The 20,912-nt window shown below is 41.9% G+C and overlaps 9 protein-coding genes across 9 annotated transcripts; 3 read left to right on the top strand and 6 right to left on the bottom strand.

The window, feature by feature from the left end:
• Nucleotides 1-86: 86 nt before the first annotated feature.
• On the bottom strand, nucleotides 87-2,036 carry TOT_030000948 (uncharacterized protein; the record flags this gene model as incomplete). Its single annotated transcript, XM_009693513.1, has 4 exons — nucleotides 87-407; nucleotides 585-1,384; nucleotides 1,466-1,692; nucleotides 1,918-2,036. 4 exons carry the CDS (start codon nucleotides 2,034-2,036, stop codon nucleotides 87-89), a joined length of 1,467 nt encoding a protein of 488 aa, XP_009691808.1.
• A 321-nt stretch (nucleotides 2,037-2,357) lies between these two features.
• TOT_030000770 (uncharacterized protein) lies at nucleotides 2,358-4,841 on the bottom strand (the record flags this gene model as incomplete). Its single annotated transcript, XM_009693514.1, has 10 exons — nucleotides 2,358-2,616; nucleotides 2,693-3,009; nucleotides 3,161-3,283; nucleotides 3,711-3,786; nucleotides 3,919-3,965; nucleotides 3,996-4,030; nucleotides 4,165-4,227; nucleotides 4,330-4,402; nucleotides 4,515-4,682; nucleotides 4,716-4,841. 10 exons carry the CDS (start codon nucleotides 4,839-4,841, stop codon nucleotides 2,358-2,360), a joined length of 1,287 nt encoding a protein of 428 aa, XP_009691809.1.
• Nucleotides 4,842-5,876: 1,035 nt separating this feature from the next.
• TOT_030000771 (conserved hypothetical protein) lies at nucleotides 5,877-10,483 on the top strand (the record flags this gene model as incomplete). The annotated part of the gene is given in 6 exon segments (XM_009693515.1): nucleotides 5,877-8,557; nucleotides 8,753-9,238; nucleotides 9,425-9,778; nucleotides 9,922-10,087; nucleotides 10,167-10,306; nucleotides 10,318-10,483. The coding sequence occupies 6 exon segments, from the start codon at nucleotides 5,877-5,879 to the stop codon at nucleotides 10,481-10,483; spliced, it is 3,993 nt and encodes a 1,330-aa protein (XP_009691810.1).
• Nucleotides 10,484-10,703: 220 nt separating this feature from the next.
• On the top strand, nucleotides 10,704-14,107 carry TOT_030000772 (cytochrome reductase; the record flags this gene model as incomplete). Its single annotated transcript, XM_009693516.1, has 14 exons — nucleotides 10,704-10,752; nucleotides 10,956-11,089; nucleotides 11,155-11,262; nucleotides 11,450-11,601; nucleotides 11,766-11,923; nucleotides 12,080-12,237; nucleotides 12,337-12,408; nucleotides 12,599-12,647; nucleotides 12,721-12,815; nucleotides 12,926-13,201; nucleotides 13,356-13,440; nucleotides 13,531-13,710; nucleotides 13,746-13,978; nucleotides 14,015-14,107. The coding sequence occupies 14 exons, from the start codon at nucleotides 10,704-10,706 to the stop codon at nucleotides 14,105-14,107; spliced, it is 1,842 nt and encodes a 613-aa protein (XP_009691811.1).
• Nucleotides 14,108-14,537: 430 nt separating this feature from the next.
• TOT_030000773 (conserved hypothetical protein) lies at nucleotides 14,538-15,708 on the bottom strand (the record flags this gene model as incomplete). The annotated part of the gene is made up of 3 exons (XM_009693517.1): nucleotides 14,538-14,900; nucleotides 15,048-15,463; nucleotides 15,522-15,708. The coding sequence occupies 3 exons, from the start codon at nucleotides 15,706-15,708 to the stop codon at nucleotides 14,538-14,540; spliced, it is 966 nt and encodes a 321-aa protein (XP_009691812.1).
• A 308-nt stretch (nucleotides 15,709-16,016) lies between these two features.
• On the bottom strand, nucleotides 16,017-16,673 carry TOT_030000774 (uncharacterized protein; the record flags this gene model as incomplete). The annotated part of the gene is made up of 1 exon (XM_009693518.1): nucleotides 16,017-16,673. One exon carries the CDS (start codon nucleotides 16,671-16,673, stop codon nucleotides 16,017-16,019), a length of 657 nt encoding a protein of 218 aa, XP_009691813.1.
• A 793-nt stretch (nucleotides 16,674-17,466) lies between these two features.
• Nucleotides 17,467-18,320, bottom strand: TOT_030000775 (predicted protein; the record flags this gene model as incomplete). Its single annotated transcript, XM_009693519.1, has 5 exons — nucleotides 17,467-17,580; nucleotides 17,614-17,701; nucleotides 17,766-17,872; nucleotides 18,104-18,190; nucleotides 18,264-18,320. The coding sequence occupies 5 exons, from the start codon at nucleotides 18,318-18,320 to the stop codon at nucleotides 17,467-17,469; spliced, it is 453 nt and encodes a 150-aa protein (XP_009691814.1).
• A 120-nt stretch (nucleotides 18,321-18,440) lies between these two features.
• On the top strand, nucleotides 18,441-19,423 carry TOT_030000776 (uncharacterized protein; the record flags this gene model as incomplete). Its single annotated transcript, XM_009693520.1, has 5 exons — nucleotides 18,441-18,679; nucleotides 18,755-18,864; nucleotides 18,900-19,005; nucleotides 19,036-19,284; nucleotides 19,315-19,423. The coding sequence occupies 5 exons, from the start codon at nucleotides 18,441-18,443 to the stop codon at nucleotides 19,421-19,423; spliced, it is 813 nt and encodes a 270-aa protein (XP_009691815.1).
• A 194-nt stretch (nucleotides 19,424-19,617) lies between these two features.
• Nucleotides 19,618-20,850, bottom strand: TOT_030000777 (uncharacterized protein; the record flags this gene model as incomplete). Its single annotated transcript, XM_009693521.1, has 2 exons — nucleotides 19,618-20,280; nucleotides 20,416-20,850. The coding sequence occupies 2 exons, from the start codon at nucleotides 20,848-20,850 to the stop codon at nucleotides 19,618-19,620; spliced, it is 1,098 nt and encodes a 365-aa protein (XP_009691816.1).
• Nucleotides 20,851-20,912: the final 62 nt, after the last annotated feature.

Consider the following 20,912-nt stretch of genomic DNA (forward strand, 5'->3'; position numbering starts at 1 on the left):
ATACCATAAGAAAGAGCATGAAACTGAGAAAACAGCTCATAAGTCACATTGAATAAAAAATCCCAGTAAAATAAAACAGTGGTAAATTAATCTGATTTATCAACATTGGTGCCGCCGTTGTCGCCGACGTGAGCAGAGTTGCCGTCGCCGGGAGTGGCAACAGGATCCTTCGACCTGTGCCTAGTGCCGCTCTTCTTCCTCTCCTTGGCGGCCTTGTCAGAGCTGCTCTCAGCTCTGCTGCTGCTGTGACTGCGCCGCTCAGCGCTGTGAGAGCTGCCGTTGCCGCTGGCCGTAGTGTTGGCAGTCGACTCTGCGCGTTCTGAAGTTTTAACCAATTTGGCGTCCTTGTCAGAAGGGAAAAACTTGTTAGGCTTCTCAACAAGGTTGGAAACAACGTGCTCCGAGGTCTAAATGCAATTAAAACCAATAAGTGCGACCGACTGTAATAACGAGGGTGTGTATTCATCTAACTGTGTAACTAGTACCACTATTATTGGTATTCGCACTACCACTAGTAATAGCAGTAGTAACAGTAGCACTACTGCAACTAGTGGTGGTGGTAGTAGTAGCAGTAATAACAATACCTGGGTCAGCTGATATATGTATGGATCTGGAGTTTTCGGCCTGAAGAAGCTCGGCGCCATGACCTTGGAAATGAGCTTTAGGGACATTCCGTTCTTTTGGTGGTTTCTGGCGACGGCCCTCAGGGTCTTTATGATGCAGTAGATGCACTCTGCCTGCTCCGGCCTCATGCCCTTAATCAGCCTCCTGACGCTGCTGAAGACCTCCTCGGTGGACACCTTGTCCAAAACTGCATTCTTGATGGCCATGTAGCCCTTGTTGCCGAACAGGGGCTCGGGCTGAATGTCTAAAATCAACTTGAACACGGCGACGGCCTCGTTGGGAGAGTTGAAGCTGCAGTTCTCGCCCAGGTTCTCCACGCGCGTCACCACCTCGTACAGCTCCTCGGCCGAGCACTGGAGGTTGAGGAGGTTGGGGGCTGTCACGAAGTCCTTGGACTCGATGGCGCTGAGCACGTTCGACAGCACCGGCGGGATGAGCCTGAAGTCCTTGAACCGCTGGCCCAGACGCGCGCCCAGCACCCACAACTCAGTGCCGAATGGCGAGAGGGGCGGGTTGATGCCCAGGTTGATCTCCTCCGTCCTCTGGACTATGTACGGGAAGTTGCGCAGCATGCTCTTCTTGTTCAGCTCCAGCTTCAGCAGCACGTCCGAGATGTTCGCCACGACCTCGACCTTCGAGGTGTCCTTGGCGCTCTTGAAGGGCGAGGAGAGCGTGAGCAGGGTCTTCGTCGACATCGGCGAGTGGATCAGGTACACCTTCAGCAGGTTCTTCTTCTTTCCCGAGGGGAGCATGTTGTACCCTGAAAACAAGTGAAACTGGCCTGTCGCGAACAACGCTGGCTGCACATAGCTCCTGTTTCTAACTACTCTGCATCACTTACACTGGTTTACGAAGTAGTACGACGACTTGTCGGACCAGGACACGCAGGTCTGACAAATGACCAGCGAGTACTTACTGCTAAGATAGTCATTTAGCGTCTTTATGGTGAACCTCAGCGAGTCCTCGTAGTTCTCGTTCACCTTCGGGGTAACCGACGGGATTAGGAGCAGGACGCGCTCCATGTTCGGGCCCTTTCCAAGATACCTGGCCAAAAAGTCCTCTTTGAACCTGAAAACAGAGTTAGGCTCAGAAAAAACTGCAGTTTCTGAAGCACAACTGTTTAAATGCCATTCATAACCATCAATGGCATCGTATGCATCATATACTCAAGTTTCATGCTAATGTGTAGACTAGAGGTGTAAATATTAGTCGCCAAACAGTAAACACATTAGTAGTCCGCTTGACAGGCAAATATGCGTCTTATAAATACCTATTTTATCTAAATATTTTTACGTTTCATCATTGTAGTCCGATTTGAGGTAGTAGTCATAGGATTTTCCGTCGTAGTCCACCTGTTCCGAGTCCGAGTCGTACAAAACTCCGGAAACGTTATATGATAAAGTAGAGGCCATTTTAAAAGCTTTAAATACGAACTATGTTACACATTTGTATGAAAAATAATCTAAACATCACAAAATTAGTATATTACACAAAATAGGCAATGCACGTTCCAAAGTGGCCACAGCCACACCACATCAATATCTATATAAACAATTTAGGCCTAAAGTTACGTAAACCCTCCTGAAAACTGAATGTAAAAATATTAAAAGCCATACGGTATGCATCAGAATAGAATAAAACCCTGTTTACTGGCCCATGTGCCCCCTGGCTAGCTGATACACACCATATAGTAACGTTCCATCCAAACTGCAGTGTAATAGATTAATATGGAGTTAAGTTTGTTGCGGAGGCCTAAATCTTCCCTCCAATAGCCAGAAAGCGAGTGAATTTGGTTTGTCCGGCACAGTTTCATTGAGTTTCCCTGGCCGCTCCTCAATTTCCTCGGGCTCAGACTCGACGATCTCGTCCTCGGTGACCTTTTGAGCGTCCTTGAGCGCCCGGATGGCCGTCTCGATCTTCCGCGCCCTGTCAAGCTTCGCCAGAGACGACTCGTCGGCCTCGTAAATGCGCCTGCGCAGCTCCTGCTCGTGCCTAAGAAATATTGAGAATTGGCGTTAACATGTAGAAACTAGCTGTGTAGCACACACAAGCAGTGTGAAGGACGTACTTGGCTAGCCTGGTGAGCTTCAGCACTTGTGCAGTGTTTCTGTTGAAGCGCTGCAGTGCAGTTCTGTAAAGCTGACTGATGTGTTTCATCTTGTCTATTATGTAGTCGTTGAGAGAGTCCCTCGAGTGAATCATCTCCTGAATGTTGTCTTCAATCTCGTTCAGCTGTTTGTTAAGTTCCCGGTAGTCCCCAATGAGCCCCTGGCGCTTCAGAGTATGCCCCGCGTGATCAGGTTCACTGATGGTGAAAAGCGCAGGAATTGAGTGAACGACCTTCAATCGAGCAGCGTTATAGCTCGTCTCAGCATCAAACTGTTTCTGTAAAAATTAATTTGATCCATTTAAGGTTGAAAGCTAGTATTTAATAACTAAGTTGGCTGAAAGTGTACCATAGTTAAGTACTTGGTATAAAGTAGAAAGTGATTAAGTGTTTGGTAGAAAGCATATAACAAGTGTTAGTATTTAGTACCGCAGACAATACCTTGGCCAGAGAGTCCTTTAAAGTTATTAGATTCCCCGTCAACTGGCTGTTCCTCATGAAAACACTCATCCAGGGATTCAGAGCGTCGTAGCCAGCTAGATCGTTTGAGTCCTTAAAAAGTTGATTTAAAGAGCAGCAAGTTTTACCTGAGATTCACTGCATGTGTAAAACCTAGTTAAGTCAAATGGAGAGTTGATAATGTCCTTGCCGAAAAGAGTTACTAATAAAAATTATTTAGTAGGCGGTGTATACACATGTATGATTTCATTCATAAATAGTCATGAATAGGCACAAAAGCTTATAAATAGTAGTAGAATTGTCAGAAATAGTTATAAATAGTGATATAAATATAAGATAATAAAGTGACAAAGTAAACTATTAGTTACAAACCTCTTAGGGAACTCAAGGGTGAATATTCATCCACGTAGCAAAGTATCCTATACTACGCAATATTATTAGCAGCTACTAATGGTAGTATGGAACAATAGGCGGTAACTAGTGGTATTCGTAGCTACAAAAAATGGCACTATTGTAAAACCTTTCCGTTGTTTAAATCCTTGAGGTTGATGATCTTCCCCCCTCCCAAAACACTGGCCACAAACTCAACTCCTCCCCTGCAAAGAGTTAATTAGCGCAATAAAAATGTTACACAAGTGTGTGACAGTGGCTCTATGTATTGCTAATGGTATCAAAGTCTATTGCTAAAAATATGGGTGCATATTAGGTAGTGGAATGTAAAAAGGTACTCTGTCACTTCGTTGTCATAGGAATCCCTAGATTGAACAATAAAGTCCTATATGGGAATGAAAAGAGTCAAAGGTACCCTATAGTTTGAAACGTAGCCAACTTGGTCAAGGTCTAAATAAAATAGGTGTGTTAAGAGTGAAGAGTGTGTATGGCATCTAACAGAAAGCTCAACAGCAGGCTGCTGAAATAAGCTAAAGATAAACTAGGGGCAGAACCATGATCAGCTGCAATCAACGAAAACTAACATGTTAAAAATGACCTATCAGGAGAGACGTCGCCGTATGTAATTTCAACATCAAAAGGGGACCCTACACATATCAATAAAAACAATGTAAATGTAGGCTCCAAAGTGTGCGTAACCGGTGTTTAAGGCTAAGTGGCTGATATTTAGTTGATTAGTGGAATGTAACCTTGAATGTGTTCGAACTTATCAGTGACTACCGATAGTTCCCATATCCCCGCCTTTTTGACCAAGTACGATACCTGAAACCATTTAAGTATATTTGCAATATATGTATAAATGAGTAATTGGTAAACTTTATTAGAAATTTGTATGTTAAAATCGCTTAAAAGGCAATATATTGTAGAAACTTACTGTGTATGACCCATCAGAATTAACGCTTAAATAGACATTTTCGTTAAGGGTCTCAACCGGACCCTGAATTGATCTGTCCAAATTGTTTTTGTATGATAAAGAAGCTAGTAAGTGTCCACTGTAGTTAGTAATGCGATGGTCTTCTTTATCATACAAATCTATGACACCCTAAAGAGAAAAGTAAATGATTGGGAGTTAAACCTGTATATATGAACCAGCCTTGCCTCCCTTAAAAGCCTTTCCTCTGTGTCTAACGTATTTAGGACATAAATCATGGGATAGATTGTAATTTAAATATTTGCCAGATTCAACGTCATAATTTAGCATATTTACGAGAAGGTGGCAATTAAATATATTAATATAATATGAAAAATGTAAATTATCCACTATTATCTGGAATAATTGGATGTTATTTGACCAGTATGTGCACTGGTGTGCTACGGAGAATGAAGCCAAAATTAAAAAAACAAATAAGCTAGAAGTTTTAGATTAACCGGCGAATTTATGACATTCATGAAAGTAGTAATACATATTTCTCGAAAAATTAATAAAATCGAGACGAATTGTCAAACTAAATATACGTAATATATACAAAATATTATTTATTGGTAGATTCTACATAAAAAATAAATAGTGCTAAGTTTAAAAAATAAATTACATAATGTTTTTGGGTATGTATAAAAGGAATCGATAAAAAAAATAATAATTTAATTGTAGAATCGTTCAAGGAATCCACCGAGTTATAAATTATAAATAGTATGTGTAATATAACAAAGAAGGTAGAATTTAATAAAACAATACCGATAGAAAAACAATGTTATAATTAAATTTAAATTATATACGCATATTCATGGCACACACAAGATACACACATTAATTTTTCGCCACACAAAGGAAATAACTTACTACGAACATATAAAATATTATTCCATGTTAATGTTTAAACAAATTCTTACATGATTCCTTTCTAAAATAAACGATTACATGTTAGTTTCGTTCATCAAATACGTGTGTACTATTAATTTAGAGCCCTAATATTAAATTAAATACGCGAAAGTTTAATATGAATTGATAAGACCAGAAGATACCAAACAGACAAAAAAACATAACCATTTTCATTAAACTAGTAACATAGATTCTTAAAGACAATAATTAAACGCAAATTGGGAAAAGAATCTAATAAAATTAATTGGAATCTGAGATAAGCGTAAAGCCAAGATAAACATCAGTGTAAAATTAACACAAAGTTATTAAAAAAACATATGTTGATATTAAAAGATAAAATTAACAGAAAAGTTAGCCGAGAAGGTGAAAGTTAAGTAACTGGATGTAAAATAAGTTTATTAAAGTTTAAAAAAACAAATGGTTGAAGCGTCAATTAACCAGAAGTCAAAAACAGAAGAGAAGCCAATGTATTTGGATTCTAAGCTGTCAGTGGACTCGACGTGCTCAACAAGAGTAAATAACTCGACGGACTTCTCAGTGTATTCGTCAGACAGCTTCGACGTGAAGACAACAAACGTGGAAAGCACACGAAGCCCAGCGAGTAGCATCGAAGAGAGTAATAACACGGATCCGAGTAATAGATCGAGTAGTACAGTGAAAGTGTTAAACTACGAAGAAGACCGGCAGCCAATGGAGATAGGCCAGGAGGAAAATTACGAAGCTATGAGCCCAGAGTACGACTACAAGAGGAAGAGAGTGGTGTTTGACGGAAAAAAGAGAGAAATGATGCCAGAATACGTCTCGGAAGAAATATTAAATAAAAGTAAATACGGACAGATGAGCGTTCTGAGCAGAAGCGAAGACAAATACTACTACACCACCGGAGGAGAAAGTAGCACGGGAGAGCAGCAGCCAGGGATGAGTAAAAGTCTGGACGAAATCATGAAAAACGTAACCAGTAACGCATACAAGGTGTACGAAGACGACATCATGGAGCTGGAAAAATGCTCAAAGAAAATGAAATACGAAGAAGAAGAAGGATACTCACAGTTCGACAGTAACACGAGCACAGTTAACAGCGATAGTAACAGCGTAGCAGACGGAGCGGAAATTATAGCGCCAGTGGAGTCGGAAGAAGTAAACGAAAACGGAGAAGAAAGAAGCAACGAAGCAAGGAGAGTGTTCAAGGATATATTTGACCCGAAAAACTGGGATAAAAGTTGGACAATATACACAAAGCCGAGAAAGGACAGGTCAGCAGAGCTAGTGTCGGAGCTGTACGTGTTTATGCTGCAGCTGAAGCTGCTGAACTCGCTGGAGCTGGTGAGAGCAGTGTGCAGACCCTGGGGAGTGCCGCCGCACGGAAACGACTACGTCTTCCACTTCGACCAGATAGCAGGCTCTAGAGACCTGGCGCTGCTGCAAAAGTACGAAGAGGTGTTCGCGCCGCTCTACGGAAAGTTTAAGGCAGGGAGTCCGTCGGTGCTGTGGACGCGTCTGGCGGACGTGGACTACTTCAAAATAGTGTTCAAGCTGGAGTGCATACGCTTTAAGCAGCCCTTCAGCTCAACAATCTACGAAAACATACTGCGCTACACACTCTCGAAGCTGCACGCAGCAAGGTCACAGCTGGGAGTGGAAGATGACGAGGAAGGGTCGCCAGTGGGAGACCTGGAGTCGCTGAACAACAAACACGCAATGGAGGAGGTGAACGTGAAGCGCAAGGTCTGCGGAGTATGCGGAAACATAGTTAAGAAAGAGTGCAGCTACTGCGCATCAATGGACAGCTCGCCGTCAAACAGAATACTTATCAGCAAGGTGCAAGTGAGCACGGAGGAAGGAACGAGCTCTGCGTTCGCAAGAAACGGCGCGCCAAAAATTAATGGAAAAAATAAGGGTCTGACGATGTCAACCGTCGACACTGGAGGGCTAGAGGCCTCCAGTGTCGACGCAGTGACCATCGAAGCGGATGGAGCGACATTAGGCGAAGATGAGATGGCACTGGAGAGAGAAGAGAGCGTCAGAGAAGTCGTTGAGAGCGCAAAGTGCGCAGCAGGAGGAAGCGTAACAACAGCGTACGTTCCAGGGGGCAGGGAAGCGCTCGTTAACGGGAATAGGTCGTCCAGCACCAAGGAGGAGGTCAACGGAGATGTACTCAAAGAAAGAGATGCATACAGTAGAGGGTCGTCAAGGATGGCAACAGTAATCAAAGATACTGAGCACGCAAAGGGACTTTTAGGAGGCCAAAGAAATGGAGTCTGCATTGAGCACGCGAGTAAGTTAGGACGTCTAGGAGGAACGGGAGGAAGCGCCATGAGTAACGGCGACTACCACAACAGCGACGTATACGCGTTGTCGTCGGACGGATACTACGCCTCGGGGAAGAAGGACGGAGTGTACGAGAAGGAGTACGGAATGGAGGAAGACGAAGTGTACGACCTCAGTCTGAGCGGAGGAGTGCAGGTGAGAAGCGTCGAGAGGCGCAAGTCAGTGGAACCGGACGGAGACGAGTGGCCGGAAAGAAGAATCTCGGAGTCGGAAGGATTCATACTCACCAACTTCTCAGCAGGAAACGAATATGAGTCGCCGAACATATACAAGGAGGACATAGCAACGTCATTTAAGTACTCGACGCCCTCAGCAGGAGATAAGTCAGCGACAGGAACGAGGAGCGCGGGAGTTGTAAAGGAAGGAGCGTACGGAATTATGAGAAACTCGCAGGACGACGACGAGGACACGACGACCAACGACAATAACACGAGGCTTATCAGCAGTGACCTGGTGGACGCAAGCGAAGTCGACGTTACGACGCACTCGAACCTGGACTTCGGAGAACACTTCCCAGACCACACAGGACAAGGAGAAGGTTGCGGAGGAAGGATGGAAGGAGAGAGAGGAGCGGATGAAGAAGAAAGAAAGTTGAAGGAGGAAATGGTTAAAAACGCAATGTTCAGAGAAAGTGTGTTGAAGACAAACATGTTTAAAGATAACCCACTGACAGAAGATATGCTTAAGAACCTGGACAGAGACTACAACTACGACGGATACAGTAGAGGGTTCACGACGCACTATAAGAAGGGAGAAGGGATGAAGACGAGGTTGAGTGGACCAAATATGGGAAGAGGAGCCACGGAAACATGTCCAGGAATTACCGGAAGAAGAGTGGGAAGAGGAGAAAGAGAGGACCTGGGAGAGTTGAGAAGGGTGAGTGGAGTAGAAGTGGAAGGAAAAGAAGGCGTGGGCGGAAGAGAGGAAGGCCACGAGGAAGGAGAAGAGTACCTGCAGTACCTGAGTGAAAATTATGGGCTCCTGGACGAGGAGGTGCTGCTGAGAGACGAAGCAATACTGGCGAGTCTGGACGAGGACATGGTTAACTCGGAGGTGACTGAGGAAGAAAGCTACCACCAGGTGACAGACCAGGACATAGAAAAAATAGTGCTCTCAGTGCTTAACAGAAGGCTCCCAGGAGAGTACACGAAGTATGACCAGAACCCACTGATGGCACTCTACGGAAGTAAGTCGGAAGGCTCGGTCAACGCAGGAGAGCAGCTGAGCATGGGAGGGACAATGGAAGGATACGCACACAAGGGAGACAGAGGAATGCAGGCGAAGAAGATAAAGAAGAAGGAGGACGACTACAGAAACGTGGACAAGTACGCATACGTGGAAAACAAGTACGCAAGAATGGAAAACAGATACAACTACATGGACTACACGCCGAGCTATTACACGACGACGACCACGAAGGATAAAAGGAAGACGAGAGACCTGGACTACGAGTTCCCGAACTTTAGCAGAGGAAAGCTGACAGGAAAGCAGCAGAAGGGAGAAAAGCAGGAGAAGACGAAGAAGACGGAAAAGCAGACGAAGCCGGCAGCGCCGACGAAGACCGACGCGTCAAAGAAAAAGTACGACCTGGCAAGTCCATTCAAGTCGCACCTGGCGAGCATATCGCGCTACTACAGAGAGGGCTACTACGACGACATGATGCAGCAGAAGCAGTACGGAGCGTCCAAGGACAAGGAAATTAAAATCAGCTCGCACGTGGTCTCCGCGAGCGTGAGCTACGACAAGAGGCAGCAGCGCTTCATGGCGCAGTGGAAGACGCGCGAGGGCACGAAGCACTCAAAGTCGTTCTACGCGAAGCGCTACGCATCGCCGATCATGGCGCGCAAGCACGCGGAGCTCTACAAGATGTACATCCTGCAGCACAGAGTGATGAACGCGTCGGAGCTGGTAGAGCCGACCTACGAGCAGCTGCTGGCAAACAACTTCAAGGACCTCGACAGCATCAACGTGGGAGAGCTGGACTACGAACTGTAGAAACAACAACATCACAAACAGCACAAACACCAGAACAATAACAACAATAACAGCAACCCTAACAGGAGTAAAAACAGCACAAACACCAGCAACAACAACAACAGCAACACAAACAGCATAAACACTGATAACACAATAGCGTCACGGATAACAAGGACGGGACCAACAGCACCACGCATACAAGTAACACTAATAGCAAAAACAACTGTACCAAAAACACGGACGTTAGCAGAAATAGCAGTAACAACAATACACGAAACGTCATTAATGGTAGAAACGAAACTGATAACACGAACAGTAACGAAGTAACACAAAGTAAACACACAATAGCATGAGTAAAGCAGCAAAGAAACAACACACGAAAAATTAATATAACAGCAGTAGCATCTCCACAAAAAAAATAGAACAATAGTGAAACAGATTGAGCAGCAAGGAGTGGCAGGGGTAAAGTCAGCGATATCGGAAACGTTTCAGCAAAGCCAGGATTGTAACAGTAACATGGCGAATGGAAGCTGTTCAATCATGTTGTTCAGAGTGTGTATTCAAACGATCCGATGACAAATGCTGACAGTAAGGGACTGAATAGTGATTTAACAAAAGCCTTTATAAACCTTGTAAGTAGCTTTAGTGGAGATGATATCGAAAAGCGAAGACTAGGAGCACCGCAAACAAGGAATAAGAGACAAGAAATGAATAAATAAATTGTCACGAAAAAAGAATAAATCACATCAAACTACTAAACACTCACGGAGAGTAGTAAAAATAAAAGTAAATTTAATGGAAAATAAAATACGTGTTAAGAATATGTGGGTTGTGTGTTAGTGAAAAGTACGTAAAATCAGTAGATAAAAAATAAATAAAAAAAGTGACTAATGAAAAAATTAGGTAAAAAGTAAAAAAGATAAAATAGGTAATATATATATGAATGTGGAACTAGCAGGAGGTTTGATAAACCTAGGACTAGGATTCTGTACAATAATAGCACACTATCTATACAATAAAGATAAAAACAAAAAGGAAAAAGAAAAAAAAAGAAAAAAAGAAGAAAAAAATAATAAAAAGGAACCAGGTAAGATGAAAAAAAGTAAAATAGAATAGAGAAGATAAATAAAAGATAAAAAACTATAATAAAATAAGTAGAGGAAAAAAAGGAAGAATCGGTGAAAAGTGGAGATAAAAAGCCGTTAAAAAAGTGTAAAATATACTATGCAAGTCAAACGGGAACGGCAGAGAGGTATTCGAGAACATTGGCACAGAAACTGCTGAAAGTAACAAACATATGCGAAGAATCGCCAGCAAATTTGCAAGTAAGAGAGCGTATATGTAAGATTAGGCTTAAAAATGAAAACTATGTGAATAAATGAGTGATTAGGACTACGTGGAGGAGGACTTCACGCGAGAGGATGCCGTGATAGTATTTTTAGTCGCAACACACTACGATGGCTTATTTCCAGACGATACAGGAAGATTCGTTAAATACGTAAGTGAAAAAATAAAAAAGAAAAATTAACAAAAGTATACTAGCGATAGTTAGAAAGTACAATATATGCTACCATAATAGAATTTGTGTGTAAGTACCATACATAAATGGCAGTCGTAGTGCCAGAACAAATTATAGAGCCAGGCAATAGAAGCAATAGTGGAGTTGAATTTAATATTGACTGCAGATAAGGAGGCTGGTGAGGAATGAAGTTAGGCTAGACAACTTGAAGTACTGCGTCTTTGGACTGGGGAGTTCGGACTACGAGTACTACAACGAGGCAGCGAAAAACATGCAGAAGTCGCTAAAGGAGCTGGGAGCAGAGGAGTTTACACCAATGTACGTGCCGTAGACCACATGGTAGTTGAACACGTTTAGCTACTGTAGTTAGCACGCATCGGCGAATATATGCTGCACACCGGGTTAACGTAGCCAATATGCGTACGCACATGGCCACTCTAGCTACTCGGCATACTGTGCGGAAAAATTGACACACTTATTAGATACCTGTGCGACGAGTTAAACGGAGTGGGCAGAGAGTTTGAAAGGTGGCTGGATCAGCTGTTCAAGGGGCTATGCAGGCTGTACAACATAGAGTACGCGAGTCTGAACTTAAAGAGCCTGAAGGAGCATGACTACTTCAAGTCATGGAGATACTTGTGTAAGAGAATAGTCACGCGACTACATGTTTAAGTAGCAAGTAATAGGAGTAGGTAAATAAATATCAGAGCAATAAGTTGAAAGGTTGCCACTACATTAGTCAAAAGTAGGCATTAGTTGATGGGTTACTAGTAGCATGGTTAAACGTTTAAATTAGGCGACTTGGAGTTGAGATTCGTGAACATATCACTGGAAAGTAACTTCGAGCCCGTGCCGAATGACATAATATGTAAACAGCAGTACCAGGGCGTGGAGGTGAAGGTGAAGGAAAACGTAAATCTGATACCAAACGCAGACCAGTCAGTACATCACATAGTAAGTATGATTAATGTTAACAGGAGTGTGACTAACGGTTAAAGAAAAAATAGCAAGTGGTAGTTATTGCTTACACAGAAGGCTAACGCGAGGTTATAGGTGTTTGATTATGACGGGGAGTACAGCGTATCGGACACGGCATATCTGTTATACCGCAATCCAAGGCACATCGTAAGAGTTTAAACTACGTAAAAAGGCAGTAGTCGCATAGATAGATAAAATTTACACACAATTAAATATGTATTTATACACACTTACACTAATGTAACTATGTATTAATATGAGAATGTACGAATGTAATTATGTACCAATGTAATTATGTGCTAACCCAAATCTATTCTACTGTAACTATCTACGCCAGTGTAGTATGTCTATTAGTTTGTATGGGAAGTATCCAGAACTATTATTAGGTTGAGTTTTTTATGGAAAGACTTAATTTGACAGAGGAAGGTGGGAGTAAAGGAATTGACGAATGATGTGTAGATTTGAGTAAGGAGATAACATTTGTGCCAAGATATGGAAATGTGAGAGAGAAAGTGACATTTTCACCACCGTTTCCAATACCAACCACCATTAAGGTAAGTTTATAGTTAAGAAGATAATAATGTTGCACGTAAGATATGGGTAAATAGTAATTGCTGGTATTGCGTGATACTAATAATGACGAGTGAGTAATAAATATAAACAGGACTCTCTGGAATTGTATTGTGACTTGACGAGTTTACCGTCCGACGATGAAATCATGAAGTTCTGCTGCTTTTTAAAGGATAAGAAGGACGTTGAAAGGATAACGAAGCTAGTGAGGAATGAAAAGATCATGAAGCAAATAAGAGAGGAAGTGAAGATGACATTGCACGAGTTCATGATGCTGTTCTTCCCAAACGTTAAGTTTAACCTAAGCGGATTCCTGCAGCTGGTGCCGAAGCAGAAGCCAAAGCCGTACACAATATCATCTAGGCCTAAGGTAAAAATAAATAGAAGGATAATAAGATAGATATACGTGGAAAGTTAAATAGAAAACTACAGAGTTATGTGTGTGTGTGTGTGTGTGGAGAATGACAGATGGTTTACTGGATAGTTATGGTACTTGTAACTATATGGATTAATACGGTGAGTAGACTGGTGAGTTGACAGTGACAGTCAAGTTAATAGAGTATAATTTGCATTCACTAAAGACCTTTTACAACGTAAACGTCAAAAGAGGTATGATCATTAGGTAGTTACAACTGTAAGTATTAGTTATGAACACGGATGTAAGTGAATGGATATGATTGGTAATATCATAATGTGCAGAGTTGTTTAATGAGTCTATCGCATATAACGAGTTGATAAAAAGAAGAATATACAAAGGAAACTGTAGCAGGTATTTATGTGAAATGAAAGAAGGACAAAAGATTAAGTTGTTCGTGAGAACATCGTTGTTTGCCAGTGTAAACATGAATGCGCCAATGCTACTAATCGCAAACGGGACAGGTACGTAACCGACAGGGGATAACAGTGATAAATAGGGATTGCAGCCTTCAGAGGAATATGGCATTCACTTAAAAACACCTGCAATAACACTGGTGCCAGTAGTATGACTAGTAGCGATAAAAGTACCAGTAGTGCTAGCTCTAGTAGCAACGAGGTTACGATGATGCTAGGGTTCAGAACAACGAACCACGTGTTGTACAAAGAAGAGCTTGAACAGCTGAGTCAACAGGAGAACGTCAGGATACTGTACGCGTTCTCGAGAGAACAGGTACGCGCAACACGAAAACATGCATAACCTGTTTAGGATAAAATATACGTCCAAGAGTTAGTTAAGAATAACCTGGAGTTGATAAGAGGAGTGTTAGACCGCGGAGGAACGATTTGTATATGCGGGTGAGCTACTCTAAAAGGATGTTTAACTGAAGGTAATTTAGGAGTAGAAGAATGGGCAACGAAATTAAGCTAATTCTAAAGAATTACATAAGCGCCTTCGACTTGGAGAAGCTGAAGAGCAGTAATTTGTTCATCGAGGAGCTATGGTAGGATCGCAATCACCGACATCACCTACACTCGGCCATGTACCATATTCACCTAATATCGTACTCAACTTAATGATTGGCAAATGTCGTAGTCTACTTAATGATTGGCAACTATCGTACTCAACTTAATACTCGGCAACTATCGTAGTCTACTTAATGATTGGCAACTATCGTAGTCTACTTAATGATTGGCAACTATCGTAGTCTACTGATATACTTGCCAAGAATGGCATTAAAACACGTGCCGAGGCACAAATATTTTACATCAAGTGTACTGTCGAATCAGTGCTAAAAAGTTAGTTGACTAGTGTTTGGCTTAGTGAGAGAGTTAACACAGTCGTCGAAGAACGCGTCGTTGAGTTCAAAGTTATCGACCTTAGCAAGTGGCCGATACTTGAATGAGAAAGTGTAGACAGCGTTAAAGTTAATGGACTCCCTCAAGTTTTTTGAAAAGTCGGCCCTGGTGGAAGAGTTATCACTCAGACACTGAGACACACTCTGTAAAAAAAGGCCATGGTCCCTGTTTCTGCGATATTTAGGCATCCTCCTAGGAATAAGAAGCACCTTTTCGATAAGAGGAGAGACCTCCCAGACGAAGCAGGTGTGATGAACGAAGGAGTGCTTGCTGAAGGCCTGGGCGTTTCCACCGACCTTAAAGTAAACATGGTCATCGCCACCATCCTTAAGTTTATTGTGGCGACTTTTAACATCAAACGAAGTATTAGTGTCACTGTTATCGTCGTTAATAGTTGTCGTTTCACTATTTACAGCGTTAATAGTGGTAGAATCACTAGTTACGGCAGTGTTACCGTAGTTAGTAGTGGCATTAATGGAGTTGGTGATATCTAGAGATGTGTCACTGGAGTCATTGATGGTTAGACTATGAGGAGTGTGTAGTCCAGAAGTTAGACTGTGAGAGCAACCAGTGTTCGGCATCCTCACTACGAAATCCCCGTCGACCAGCGCAAAATTGGCCTTGAACATGCTGAAGGTCCTATAAACATTGTCGAAAGTCCATTTGCATATTTGGTTGGCCATGAGTGAGGGCGCAAAAGAGTGCGTGGCTATGAAGCTAGAAGTGACGGTGTTTTCGTCGATTAGCACAGTGCCGCCTCCGCTGAAGCGCTTGATGAGCTTGATACCACGGTCCTTGCAGAATTTGAAGTTTTTGATGAAGTCACTGGGATTCCCAGAGAGGCCTAAAACAACTGACCCTAAATTAAGGTTAATATGAGGTATGTGCATGATATAAATGATGCATATGTGACTTACGGTCAATGTGTGAGCCGTTTACGAGGAAAAATGAGCAATTGTGGGCAATGGGTGTTGCGTTTCTGTAGAGAAACTCCTCGAATCTCAACTGCCTCAAGATATCAAGTCCGTCGAGGTTAAAAACGTATAAGCTCCTTCTCCTGTTGCCCCCGATGAGCCTAATGAGATCATTGGCACTCTTAAACATTGAAATTAGCCGATTTAAGCAGTTTTATGCCATTTAGTATTTGATTAAACCCTTAACCAATTTACACACCACAGCAAATGGGTCAATAACAACCATAAAATCAAGTATTCGTGATAAATAACATCAACGTATGAATAGAATAATTTACATGAAGCTCAAGTACAAAAAATAGTAAATAACTAAGAGAAGCACAGACTACTAAGAAATCCACCATTTTACACATACAACAAGATTAAGCACAAGTAATAATTGAGTAAGTTAAAGCATTTAAGGTGAACGGTGGAATTTTAAAGAATATAAGCGAGATTTTACAGTCTTCTGCGCAGAATTAGTTCGTCGAGCCTGTTCTTGTAAAGCATAAAGTGCTCCCAGCCGAGAGATAAGTCGATGTTCAGTTCGCGAAGAATCTGATGCTCCGTCAAAAGAAAAGTCTTCGAACGCTTCAGAATACGGTAAGCCTCCTCCTTGACGCCCTTGGACAGCATCACGTAGCGATAGATGTACTTGTCGTCCTGGAATCTGGGGGAGTAATAAACTTCGCCGTAGGGAGTAGTCTTGTATGAATACTCAGAAACACTCCAAGTTATGATTTCGTAATTTTTGATTTTCATATTGACGGGCGAGAACACTGGAATGGCCCTTATTTTTTTCTTCTCCAACTCGCTGCCTATGTCAATTTCCCCTGAGTCAACTCTAGACCAAAAGTCGCCCGAAGGCTCCTTCCGGGGTCTTTTCTTTGACACATCAGTCCTGTTTGGAACACGTTTCTGATAGCGTTGTCTAAGTTTCTCGACGGCCTCGAAATCCTTAGAGGACTTGCAAAACAGTTTAGCCCCGTTAAGACACGGGGGAAGGGAGGGAATTTTTATATTCCTCTCGCTCAAGTTTTTAATTTGATCTTCTGGCACCCTGACCACACAGGCCAACGAGGAGGAATCCCCTAATTTGCGACGCTTATGACTCATCATTCCGATATAGAGTCAGTGTGTATACTCCTGTGTGTATTTCACTTTTCAAGGGTGGGTTGTTCTCAGCCCTTAGAAAAACAAGATTGAGTTAAACGGAAAAAACGGTTACTTTTACCATACAATTCCGCAAAACATAATATATACGCATGTAGCACTCCTTTGCTCCAGTTGTGAAATGATGTTATTTAAGCAGTAGTGTACCGATTTTTAGACAAGTAATTTAATTCCTTTTGAATGTTGTGAAAATTAGGCTCACAAGTGCCTATACGTGATATTGATTGATATCCCTGGGTACTAACTTAAACGTGAAGTCTAGAATCCAGAGAGTGATAATTTTTTAATAGTTGAGTAAAAGTGTGAGAATCTTCTTGAATTTTCTGTTAAGGGAAACTCAAGAAAAATTAGATGGATGACAATATGATACTTTTTGTCTAAAGTGGAATCTAACCTGATGTGTATTTGGTAGAAGCTTGACAATCTAACAAGAATGTGTGCTGAACAACTAAAATAAATAATGTGGTTGATATTTATGGATCTTAACTCATGTCGGTCATGGGGTGTGTGTAACTTAGGAGGCTCCTTAGATTAACTCCCTTTTAAATACTGTAGGACCACGAAAATTAACCAGGTGTAAATAAATAAAAGTGTGCACATATATTAATAAAAAGAAATTAGATATTTTTTAAAAATATGCTTAAATCAGTACGGCTTTGAGTAATTATCTCTGTGAAACCCACGATGTGAATAGAATCTACCACCCCTGAATAAGATTTTATATCCGCCAGTTAAGTTAATAAATAAATAGCGATGGGTACCTTCGATAACCCCGGAATCCACGTGATCTCCCTCGGCCCATAGGCCTTCGCCTGTTAAAACCAGGTATATTTTTCCTTTTTGGAATAACCTAAGGGTTAAATATAAGTGTAAAAAATTATACCTTAATAATCCTTTCTTTAAAAAGCGAATCGTTTAACATAACAGCGTTTCCCACAGCATCCTCACTGGAGAACTCGACGTAGGCGTACCTAAGGTCAAGTTAACAATTTTTTATAATTTCATTTAAATACTAATGAAATATTTTATAAATACCCTTTGGGGTGTCCAGTCCATTTATCCACCATTATTGTAATTCTGTTTATTTGACCAGAAGATTTAAAAAATTCTTGGAGCTCTTGTGGTTTCGTGGAATAATCAACCTAGGAAATAAAATGGTTAGTGGCAATATAATTTCCAAAAGTGCAAATAAAATTCATGAGATTATTCCCAGGGTATATTAGTGATAGAAAACAGGGAAAACGTTAGGTGTAGTAACAACATAACTATTTATGATAAAAATGATCATCAAAACAAGCTTAAAAAATATAGTATAACTGTGTGAAAAATAATTTTAATGCATAAATCTATGGTTTTAGCTGAATAATTCCTACATTTCCAACATATATTGACCTTCTATCAACATCTTCGTTGGTGTCCGTATCCATATCCTCAGTTGCATATTGACTATCGGTCATCCCCTTAAAATAAATTAAAACAAACTAATAATCGAAAGTATAAATAAAGTAGTTGGGGGAATAAACTAGCCAATACCTTTAATCGTTTTAATTCATCATCCAAAACAGTTAGTTGACCACTATTGGTACCCATTGTGCGATTAGAATGATAATATTAAAACAATGAAAAAGTTATAAAGAAATATGATAATTATAAAATGAAAACACGTGGAATCTGCACCATTTTTTAACTTAAAACTAGATTAAATATATAATGTATTATATAAAAAACTTAACACAAAGGTTAAGTTTGTATAAAAAAGTAAAATATAAATACAATAATGACAATTTGTTGCAGTACGCCCACATTTTAAATAAGGATTTTAAAAAATTGCAACGAATAGCAAACACTAAGCTAATAAACGAATGTAGCATATATTATAAAGATGAAAACTTGAGTAATTTATCACAGCTAATAGGCGATTCAGTCAAAATAATAATAAACTCCTTCAAGTTAGCTAAGAGTTACATATACAGATAGAATATCGTATAAATTGAAACTGAGCAGCTTAATTGACTTAAATATAGTAAATTCGGCCAGTCAAACGTGTATCTGTCGTTCAATGGAGGGAAGGATAGCGTCGTCGCACTGCATCTTTACAGAATCGCATCACACGAATTTGCAGCTGAGAACAAGGGTGCGTCAACACACAAGATAATAGAAACGCTTTAGGCCACGACTTGCAGGCGGTGTACTTTAAGGACCCCTCGGCCAACGAGTTCGACGAAATAACTGGTTTTATACACACGATAACTAGTAAATACGGCTTAAACCTGAGGTGAGTGCCCCGATAAACGATTGTTTGCAGAGTCGTGGAGGACACGTGGGAGAGGGGCGTGAAGCTGTTCCAGAACAGCTCCTTCATACTCGGCTCCAGAAGCATGGACGAGGGCTGCGGGGACCTGAAGCCCCTGGAGGCCGGCGACGCGGACGACTTCGAGTTCTTCAGAATCAATCCGATACTCAACTGGACCTACGGAGACGTGTGGAACTTTTTGCTGTACTTCCAGCTCGAGTACTGCTCACTGTACGACAAGGGCTACACGTCGATCGGAACGTAAGCACTCCCCGAGTCAATTTTCTTTAGGGTCAACGACACGCTCCCCAACCCATACCTGAAGAGCGGGGACACTTACCTCCCCGCATACAAGCTGACCCAGTGGGAGTACGAGCGCTGCAGCAGAGTAAAGCACTGATTCGACAGTACACTTGATGTAAAATATTTGTGCCTCGGCACGTGTTTTAATGCCATTCTTGCCAAGTATATCAGTAGACTACGATAGTTGCCAATCATTAAGTAGACTACGACATTTGCCAATCATTAAGTTGAGTACGATATTAGGTGAATATGGTACATGGCCGAGTGTAGGTGATGTCGGTGATTGCGATCCTACTGGCCGTCCTCATCGCTTTCATACCCGTTGAAAGTGAAGGGGTTACTCTTGGGTTTAACCTGGACCTTAAGTTTCGTGGAATAGAGCTTGTCAGATCCAACACTAGGCTTGCCACTGCTAGTGGCAATGCCACTGGCAGTATTAGTGCTATTGTCCTTGGTATTACTATCAGCGATATTGCCACTATTAGAAGTATTGCTACTATTAGTGGTATTAGAGGTCTTTGTGCTAGTGTCAGTATAGGCGGCGTTACCAGTAAAACTAGGACCAGGGGCACTGTTTGATGAATTGTCGAGGCTGACCGATGATTCCTCATCGAGGGGACAATCAGGAGTTTCATCATCATCTTCTACAGATTCCAGGTCCCCGTCGTTACTGCTTAAATCGTCAGATAGCATTGCTGGCTCACAGTACTTGCTGTACAACTCAGACTGCTCCCGCTTAAACAGGTCCAGCTCCTCCTGGTTCCCCTCCTCAAACTCAAGTGACCGTTTCTGAAGCCGCTGCAGAGACAGCTCAGCCAAGTTCTCGCGCTCCCGCATCCTGCCAGCACGCCGCTTGAGGGCAGTGAGTCTCTCCAGCTGCTCATACTCAGCAAAGGCGTGGTCGGCCTTCTCAGCCATCTTCTCAGTTGTGCCAAGAGTCTCATTCTTCTCTTCCTGAACCAACGATTAAACTTTACGCAACAAATCAGTGACTACACACTATCTACATTGTTGTACAATAAATAGCAGAGCCGCTATAAATAGGTTAAACCATCAAGTCTAGTATGTATAGCTCCTGGTTGCACTCACCTGTTCCTTGCTCAGTTGTTCCGAGGCCAAATGTTCATCCCTGTGGGCATCGTAGGTCCTGGTGCCCCCGGACTCCAGAGTGTAATCGCCGTTTTTCGGGTCAGTCTTAAACACAATCTCGTGCTTACAGTTGGGACACTTGCCGAAAAAACGCCACTTCACAATCCCCAAATAAGTGTCATTGTCGAGTCTCTGAACGCGGGAGTTAAACTTGGTGCCGACGTAGGTGAAGTCTCTACAGGCCTCGCACCTGAAGGTGAACGGGAACATCATACGGATGTTCATGAGCTTAGAGTCGCCATACTTTAGCTTAATGGCCAGAGGACTCTCCTTTTTGCCAAAGCCGTCGGCCTTTAGGAGCTTTTTGTGCCTCCTGAGAGCGTCGGGGTCGAAATCCGGGGGTATGTATTTATTTAAAACCTTCCTTTCAGACATAATTAAAATAAGTTAAAATGAAAGCAGGAATTGAACGAAAAGATAAAATATGCGATTAAAAA

Source organism: Theileria orientalis, chromosome 3, assembly GCF_000740895.1.
Source record: "Theileria orientalis strain Shintoku DNA, chromosome 3, complete genome".
Taxonomy (NCBI): Eukaryota; Apicomplexa; class Aconoidasida; order Piroplasmida; family Theileriidae; genus Theileria; species Theileria orientalis.